The 10,000-nt window shown below is 36.0% G+C and overlaps 1 protein-coding gene across 22 annotated transcripts in view; it reads right to left on the bottom strand.

Annotated features, from left to right (window-relative positions):
* The window catches only part of LOC136830235 (atrial natriuretic peptide-converting enzyme), an 848,233-nt gene that overhangs the window by 167,515 nt on the left and 670,718 nt on the right, over positions 1-10,000 (bottom strand). For 7 of the 22 annotated variants that reach the window (XM_067089538.1, XM_067089537.1, XM_067089540.1 and 4 more), the window contains exon 2: positions 3,760-4,783. The exons of 14 other annotated variants lie outside the window; for them this stretch is intronic. In XM_067089538.1, coding sequence (XP_066945639.1) covers positions 3,760-4,344 — 585 coding nt within the window. In that variant the 5' untranslated portion in view covers positions 4,345-4,783. Of the gene's footprint in view, positions 1-3,759; positions 4,784-10,000 lie in introns of those variants that run through there. One more of the 22 variants, XM_067089534.1, reaches the window with a different exon arrangement.

The following is a 10,000-nucleotide window of genomic DNA, read 5'->3' as shown; positions in this document are numbered from 1 at the left end:
ACCGCGGGGTTTTCAATTCCAAGAAAACGGCAATTATGCTTCGAAACACGCTGCGGCAATCCTCCTGTCTGGCTACCTCCCATAAACACTATTTCAGGAGCGAACTTCCATTATCTTGCGGGTTCTCGTGGCTATGCGTTTTCGGCGCGGGCCGCTCGCTATGCAGAAAAGCCAGTCATCGGCATTCGGACCCTGTGGCCCGGGCGTAATGCAAAGAGGGCAGTTTTCAAGAAATGGATTCATCTCATACGCGGGTTTGGGAAATAGATTCTTGAGGATGATATGTATTGGAAAACTTCAAATTTTGAGTCGAGTAATGTCTGATTTTTCCTTAATGATATAGACAAATATGTCACGACTGAATGACTTGCGTGAAATGGCAGCACAGCGACTATGGTCATCGATAGAATTTAAATTTCAGAAAGAAATTTAACATCATTAAAAATTAGCAACTGTAGAAAAAGACTGGTACTAAAAATAACAAAATCAAGAACGTTCATTATTATTCTCTTAATAAAACTTGTAAAAATACTTATTGTATAGAAAATACATTATACATGCTTTTCGTGTGAATACTACTGAGAATATTATTCAGAAGCTAAGCAAATTAATCTGAATCTTGAATTATCTTTTCAACACGTACTTTTTTCGTACCTGTGATTTTATATTGACAATTTCTTTCAGCGAAACTATATACGAAATATACATACATATACATATACATATATATATGATGTATATACACACACACATATATATATATATGTGTATATATATATACACACACATACATAAATTACATAGAGAAATGAGTAAAGCGTTTATCAGATCGTCGAAGTTTACTCGATTTTTATTTGAGTTCAGCTGCGAACTATTTACTTCTTTTCTTGTGTGCGCGAACTGTTGCACCATCACTACTTCTCAATTTCTTATAAAATGACTTCGTTTTCTGGGAAAGTTTCCAAGCGTGGGAACGATCACACAGTTTATTTCTCATGAGTACTGTCATTGCTGAGAAACAGCAGCAGCGGAACCAACAACAACACTACAACAACAAAAACAACATCAACAAAGAATTCAAGCATAATTAAATAAATTTTCTGCACTTGATAAAAAAAAAACTGTAATTATCTGAATAAGTCATCAACAGTAACAATGGTCAACCCTTTCATAAAATATTTTAACTTCTGAATTTTTTTCTTAACGCAAAAACAAACCAAAACAAAAAAGTCAGTGGAAAATTTAAATTCTTTCTTAGATATAAACTGTTTCGAAATTCAGCAAGATATGCAAAAATACAACAATGATTGATGCATGAGAAAAATGAAAGATAAGAAAAAATATTTTCGGTTGAGTGTGCGTGAATACAGGATAAGTAATGGTTGCTGAACAATGCTTGGGGAAGCGGAGATTAATAAAGTAACTTTTTGGGGAGTACCACCTCACTAATTAAAAAGAGCTCTCTCTCTCCCTCTCTCTCTCTCTCTCTCTCTCTCTCTCTCTCTCTCTCTCTCTCTCCCTACTTCGTTGCACTAGACTATGTTAATAATAATTTAGCACACAAAATTGATCTTACTCTCATTCTCCCTCTCATACACACACAAACACTCACTCATTAACACTTTTGCAAAGTACTAGCCTCTTAAATTCATATCTAGTAAATTCTGGTATCCGTAAACAACGTTTATACACAAAAAATACACGCGCCTCAGTAGGTCACCATAAATCTGTAACATAAAATTCAGGTTCAGTTCAAAGACATAAATCAGTATGAAACCACACTGGGTCATTATTTAATTGGGTGTTCTATATTAAAGTTGCGTTGCAATATGTTTGAGCATTGTCTAAAAATCAGCTTTTCCTTACTACTATGAACGGCGAGACACAATCATTCATTTCCACTAATGGGAAAAAAGCACCGTGCCTGGACAGAAAGCGTGATTGGTAATGAAACAGCAGTTGATTAGTCCATACTTTTAAACAGGACAATAAATGCTGGCATTAGCGCATGCGCGTACACACACAAGCATACACACGCTGAGAGAGAGAGAGAGAGAGAGAGAGAGAGAGAGAGAGAGAGAGAGAGAGAGAGAGAGAGAGAGAGAATTACAAACATTATTCTCAGAAAGGAATAGGAGGCAATTCCAAGATGATTTAAAGGAGCTAAATAATAGAATATGCACTTCGGCTAATTACTAAGTCATGAAAATAATTGCTATTGGTGATTCAATTACGCAACACTAGAGGTAGAGTAGGTCGCATAACCACAGATCTGTTTGTGTGTCTTATTATTAGTTTTACACAGATGGTACTCGACTCTATGCTAAGAACTTGAATGCTTCTCCTCAAGCTCACTTCTCTCTCTCTCTCTCTCTCTCTCTCTCTCTCTCTCTCTTGGTCTTTCTCTAATAATTGAAAAAATACTTAAGGATTTAATGATTGACAAATCACCAACAGAGAGAGAGAGAGAGAGAGAGAGAGAGAGAGAGAGAGAGAGAGAGAGAGAGAGAGAGAGAGAATGGAATAAAAATAATTGATAAGCTAAGCAACAATATAGTATGTATATCTCGTAAGCTAGCAAGAACTCTTCAAATATAAGTTCTCTGGTGGTTAAAGAAACTTACACGTCAGTTCTTTATAATAAAAAAAAAAAATGCACACTTATTCCCAATGACATGCCTTGCTAAACCCATCCTTTCCATCTTCAGTCCTACAGTCTTCTATTCCAGTTTTTAAATTCTGTATCACTATCTTCAATTTGCATATTCCTCTAGTCCAAAATCGTCCCGCATCCAGTGCTAGGACTTTCAGCCTTTCAAACCTTCTGGGTGAGCTGTGCTATGACTAAAATATTAACTATAATGGGTAAAGCAATACCAGCAAAAGCATAAATAATAATCATAAACCAAATTTTTTTTAATGGTAATAGTAATAAACATAACAATTACAGAGAACAAATTCATTAATATGAGTACATAAATACGCTCTGCAAACGTTCGTTTTTCCACGCAAACAACTAACATGAAAAAGAGAGAGAGGGAGAGAGTTAAAGATATGGGGAACACTCTCTCTCTCTCAATCATACTTCACAGCTACAGCAGTTAATTGGACATTATCTCTTCACCGAAATCCATTTAAGTGCAAGGGGTCAGAGACCAACCCCATACCAAAACTAGTTATATGCTATTTATAACATCCATTAATTCATAGCATTTTTATTGCCGCAGCTTTATGTCGCTTCCCCACGTTTCCCTAAATTTATCGAGAGAGAGAGAGAGAGAGAGAGAGAGAGAGAGAGAGAGAGAATATTTTACGTTTAGCGAATATCTGAATCAGATACAATCAAGACGAAGTAGATTTCGCTGTTTTAGTAGCTTCTTGTCATTACGTTTATTAGTGAGGAAAATTCCCGCACAAAGGTTTCTCTACGATATAATTTTTTACATTTCCTATCTGTTCTGTTGCTCAGATTTATGAGTACAAAACTACAAATAAATTGCCCATGAATAAAGTACAGGCTATGTTATTCATCATTCGAAGTTACTAGCAACTCAAACGTCAGGAACAACATGTTGACCTCTCGACATATAATGCTTCGCATACCTCGGCCGTGTACAATAACGTTCTCATCTGAATACATGCATACATACAATATTTTATATATATATATATATATATATATATATATATATATATATATATATATATATATATATATATATATATATAAAACATAAGTTTCTAGTAAACGTTCCTTACCTTTTCTTCAATATTTCTGTGCAGGTGAGGTCGACCGCCCATGGCGGAGCATCGACAGACATCTACGGGAAAAGGGTAACCGGTGCTCGAGAGCCTGCCGTCTCTCATGGAACTCGACCTCGACACTCGACCGCTGCTTCCAGCGCCCCTTCTGGACGACTGCCGCCCTTTCTCCAACCTCTCGTACTTGTCCTTCGTATAGTCTCTGAAGGAGGCCGTGTCCGAGATAGTCTTGCCGAGCGATCCCCGCGGGATCTTGTCGTACCGGCTGGTGGACGACGCGGAGAACCTGTCGTTAGGGAACTTCTCCGTGGGGAATTTATCCTCTGAGGCGGTGGTCTTCTCATCCTCGAAGTGATCCACCTCGAACTGGGCTCGGTCGTATATTTTGTCGACTGCTTCGCTCATCAGTTGCTTTTTGTCGCTTCGTGAATTGCTGCACTGGCTCACCTGGTCGTAGTGGATCTTGTCGTACTGAGGAGGGCGGTCGAGTTTGTGTCGACTGCCGTAGTTGGAGCCTGTGGAGAATCTCTCGAACTGGGGTTTGGCACTCGAGGACTCTTCTCCTGCAGTTGATGCTGGCATAACTACGAGGTATCACGTCAGGGTACTGTGATTCAGCTAGATGCGTCGCTGACTTGCAACAGTGGATAAAAAACTTTTTTTTCACAAAGAAACTCCTTCCTGGTCACAAAAACAACAATTTTTGAGTCACTAACAGGCAGAGATCGCCAACAGTTCGTCACATGACACTGGCTATTGTCATAACAACTGAATTTCCAGACACAAAATCAATAACTTAGTCTAAAAGTAACAATTCATTCAACAACATAAATAACTTTTTTTTTTTTTTTTTTTTTTACAAAAAAACTAACAATGTTTCGTCACGATATCAACAACCATTTATGAACTGTCATTTCTTTTCTAACACATTCCACGTCGTTATAACCAAGCACGATGAAGGTTGCTTACACTTTCTTCGCAACAAAAATAAGCTGCCTACACGTGCAAAATGCAAGTATAACTGGAAAGAAAATTGACAGGGTAACGTTAATGCAGGAAAAAAAAAAGGCACCTCAGAACTGACAGTTCATACCTTTGAGGCTGGAAATTTTGTTCTCATTAATTGCCAGTTACATTAATATTCATATTTATAATGTGAAAAAGTGATTTACTGTGTCATCTATACTGGTGCGACTGAGGTTTCTATATAAGTGGAGCATGAAGCCGACAATGGGCAGGCACATGAGTAGCACCGTGTTCCGAGTGGAAAAAAAAAAGTTTTCTGCCGTGACGTGGTCGGTAATGCGTATGTGTGCTGGTAACTCACAGCGTCTTGGATGCGAGTTCAGACCACATGACGGATGAAGCCTCCCCTCATTTAATTGCTAGTCACAATAGCACTGTCAAGTAAGCATATATTTTTATTTTTTACTCTTATTCCACAGACTTTTATATTTTAAGTTCTACTGCTTTGCTTCCCTTTCCTGTCTTTTATGAACCTTTTAATATTCAACTTTATATTCACCCTCTTTTTACCTTTCTTTCCTTGATCCTTCCAAATTATGACTTTTGCCCTGATGTTTCATACTGGAATAGTCCAAACCCTTTCGACTTCATATTTTTCATAATTTCTTTAAATATCCTCTCACTACTTCTTATTTTCGGTTTCCAAAGTCATTAATCCTTCGACTTAATTCAGGTCACTTTTGTCTTTCATTACAACCCTTTTCAGCCTTGTGCATTTTAATGTACAGTGCTTTATTATATCTTTCGCAGGCAGTTTAACCCTTCGTTCCCTCTGCCCTCATCTATATCACCCGCTCCCGGATCCTCGGAACTCCTTGCAAAAACTTTCCATTAGAGCAATGATTCCCTCTGCCATCCAACCATTCAACCCATCCACCCATCCGTGTTTATTCTGGATGGCCCTCCCTCCTATCGGCCCTCATTTGGTCCACCCTCAATCACTCTCTTTCCCAAAACCGAGCCGCCCAAGACCCATCAATAATATTCCCATTCAGAAACCGACCAGTGCCATTCCTCGACCAGTCATTAGCCGTTTGACAAGGTGTCGAGTGGCACCGTGCCAGAGGAGTGCCACCAGAGGATATCGGATTGTCACACAATAAGCTGTCTTCATCTTCGCTGCCTTTCGCTGTTTGAAAGACTGACAATCAGACGGGCAGCTGTCAACATTTTGGGGAAGGGGCGTTTTACTCCTTTAGGTAAATATAGTATAAGGATTTTCATTTGTCGCAAACAGACTGCTATATCGAACTTTCTTCTTATGGCTAAGGGATCCACAACTGTAAATACATATGTACATTTGTAATTATAATAACACACGCTTTCGCATGTTATCTGAAATGCCTCTTTTTTGACCTTTTCACTAGAGTTATTACTCTCAGTAATTATTATTATTATTATTATTATTATTATTATTATTATTATTATTATTATTATTATTATTATTATTATTATTATTATTATTGTATTCTCGAGTTGCGGAGCATTTCGGAAGGTACGATGAAACCTATTAAATGAACTTTATGAGGAGCAAAATAATTTAGTATTAAGAACAGGAAAAATAATGCCGGCCATGCTTCTACAGTATTCGATTAAACATCATTATTATTACTGAATAATATTATCATTATGGGTGACAAAAGGTTCGGATTTGTGGTGGGATATGGAAAATGAAAATAAAAAATAAAACCAATAAAAAATACAATAAAAGAAATATTCGGAAACTAAAGTTAGGTCACATTTACAATAACGACTTTTATTGTATCATTGATTTATTGTTGAATGTTAATTTCACTTGTTGAATGTTAATTTCACAGATCAATAAAACAAATAGGAAGAATGAATGACGAGTCATAAACAACTCCAGAGCAACGTCATTTTCAAGCTGTTATTATAAAAACAAAAAAATTTTCGTTTTTCTTTTGTTTCTTATAAGGGTGAGAAGACCGTAGGAGGCACAGTTGCCTCTACATCAAGCTACGTTATAGAAGGATTGCGATAATGGACTTTACATAGGATACTTAAATAAATTTACAAACAGGAAATAGGAAAGTTTACATTCTTTTGGGGGATTTAGGAACAGAGACGGGCAAAACTGCCCAAATCTAGTCAGGTTCTGGGAGAGTGAGGTAACTGAAAACCCAGGCCCCATCCCTCCGCAGTAAGGTAAAATGATTTATGAATTACCTGGTAAACAGAGAAATTTAGGAATTCCCACTTCCAGAACCGATGGTTAGGGACATGGGTGACATAGCCATCGCTTGACGTAATTTTTAAAGCAGGGGTCGATAAGGGAAACGAAAAGCGAATTCTGAAGTGTGACAGTTGAGAAATAAAGTCAATGAACCGTGTAATCCTAAATGTATTACTAAGTTCCTCCAGAAAAACGAGGAAGAGGTGGAATGCGGGTTTTACGATAAACCAAGTAGTGCATACGTCACTTTTTTTTTTTTTGCAAAATAGATTAACAAATCATTTCTCATGGCAGGGGGAAATATTGCATGTAATTTTTCAAGATAAACTGCAAATATTCCAATTATTTTAAGGGACTACTTTCAGCTCATGATTCTGCGGAAGAATCTTGTATGGAATTTCAGTGAATAATAATAATAATAATAATAATAATAATAATAATAATAATAATAATAATAATAATAATAATAATAATATTATTATTATTATTATTATTATTATTATTATTAAATCTAAATAAAATACAATAAAAAAGATCATGTTACTAATATGACTGATAATCAGTAACTTCACCATGCCAGTGATAACAAAACAACAGCAATAATAACAATATCTGTCACAATACGTTTTTACAGCTTTCTCCGGAGGAGAGACGAACCAACCCACAAACAGTGACGTCTGCAAAACCATCTGGTCCCAACCATCGACCAAAGAGAAAGAGAGGGAGAGAGAGAGAGAGAGAGAGAGAGAGAGAGAGAGAGAGAGAGAGAGAGAGAGAGAGAGACCTTCTTTTCACGGACTTCATGAAGAAATGAAAGAAAAAAAAGGGGGGCTTCTGCGGCTTGAAATTATAGAAATAATCACGGCAGGTAATTATGGCAGGTAATCTCATCTGCCTTAGGCCACAAAAAGAGCAGAATGACTGTTGCGTTCGGCTCAGAAGGAATTTTTGATCGTTTTTTTTTTTTAATTTTACAGATAATTATTATTATTGTTACTGGAGGAATTCTGGTATGCGTTGATAACTGCGAAAATATTGAAAGAAATCCAATGGTTTCGCACAATCCACTACGTAATTACCAAGAGATGGTTTAGTGTTGGTCGCAAGCGTGAATGCAAGACTAAGTTTGACCATAGGTTTAACCAAGCGTAAATGTAAACTTACAAAGAAAAAAGAATAAACTAGCAGTCCGTTACGAACGGTATTGGATTATTATGAGAACCTAAAAACAAATGAAAAAGAGCATGAGACGGTTTTTTACCATGGCTTTGACAGAGCAACTTGCATATTGTTGCAATTTTTACGTATAATCTACGTTAAAACTACGTCCAGTGATCTCGCAATTTCTGCTCGGGTGTCTTCGTGCGGACAGAAATTTTTAGGTTATTTAAAAGACTCATACACATTATACAATATATATATATATATATATATATATATATATATATATATATATATATATATATATATATATATATATATATATATATATATATATACATATTTCCTATATAAAGAGAATTATACATTATATATATATATACATATATATGATATATACATATACACACATATATATATATATATTAGTTATTTCAAAGAGAATTCGACATTATATACATACATACATATGTACATATATAATGTGTATGAGTTTTTTAAATAGCCTTAAAAATTTATATTCGCACGAAGTCACTCGAGCAGAAATTGCGAATGACTGGAACGCAGTGTTAATGTAGATTATACATAAAAATTGCAACAATATGCATGTCTCTCTGTCAAAGCCATGGTCAAATAAAAAGGAAAAATAAAACCGTCTCATCCTCTTTTTCATTTGTTTTCAGCTTCTCATAATGATCCAATACCGTTCGTAACGGACTGCTAGTTTTATATATGCTTCTCTGTCACTTAATAGCAAGTGACAATACATGCAGCTGAGGAAAAATAAAAGAAGGTGTTTCCTTCTTCTATTTTTCTTATGTTATCCGGATGGATAACATAAGTAGTTGAACAAAAATTACAACTTTTCGGTGTCATGGAATCTCAAATACTTTGCGTTATTTTGATGAAATTTTGTTGCTGTGATTATTGTTGTTCTGTTTCTTGCTGCTATTTTTGTTTCAGTAATTCATGTTATTTTAGCTGCGAGGTCAGTTGTTGTTTCAGTGATTGGCCGACAGCACTTTACAGAAGCATTATTTATCTTGTGAAACAATGGTTCTTAACATTTTTTTTTTTTTCCTGATCCTGTTTACCTACTTGTCAAGTCATGTCGTATTAATGTTAGTGAAGACAATAAAATTCTTGACGTACAGACAGAAGCTATGGGCATTGCAATGAAGTACAGAGTATTGTATAATACAAACATAACTTTTTTATATTCTGTACTTCATTGCAATGCCCATAGCTTCTGTTTGTACGTCAAGAATTTTATTGTCTTCACTAACATTAATACGACATGACTTGACAAGTAGGTAAACAAGGATCAGGAAAAAAAAGAAAAAAATGTTAAGAACCATTGTTTCACAAGATAAATAATGCTTCTGTAAAGTGCTGTCGGCCAATCACTGAAACAACAACTGACCTCGCAGCTACAATAACATGAATTACTGAAACAAAAATAGCAGCAAGAAACAGCACAACAATAATCACAGCAACAAAATTTCATCAAAATAACGCAAAGCATTTGAGATTCCATGACACCGAAAAGTTGTAATTTTTGTTCAACTACTTATGTTATCCATCCGGAGACATGCCTACCAGACTGAGAAATGGCAGATCAACCCTTGATATTTATGGCAAGTAAAAATATCTCGTGTCTTCCTTGACACAGTTTCTAAAACAAATGAAAAGAGCAATAAATCCTTTACGTTAATATACCGGAAGTGGAAAATAGTTATGCATAATTCCGAGTAACTGCAAGCACTTCATTACTGACGACACATGGTGGGAGAAAGGTGTGGGAGGACTTCTGTAGAACGAGGAAGCAACATGGGAAGATCTCTCTCTCTCTCTCTC

The sequence above is a fragment of the Macrobrachium rosenbergii genome, chromosome 46, assembly GCF_040412425.1.
Source record: "Macrobrachium rosenbergii isolate ZJJX-2024 chromosome 46, ASM4041242v1, whole genome shotgun sequence".
NCBI classification, from domain to species: Eukaryota; Metazoa; Arthropoda; class Malacostraca; order Decapoda; family Palaemonidae; genus Macrobrachium; species Macrobrachium rosenbergii.
This window is presented reverse-complemented; position numbering and strand designations above follow the sequence as displayed.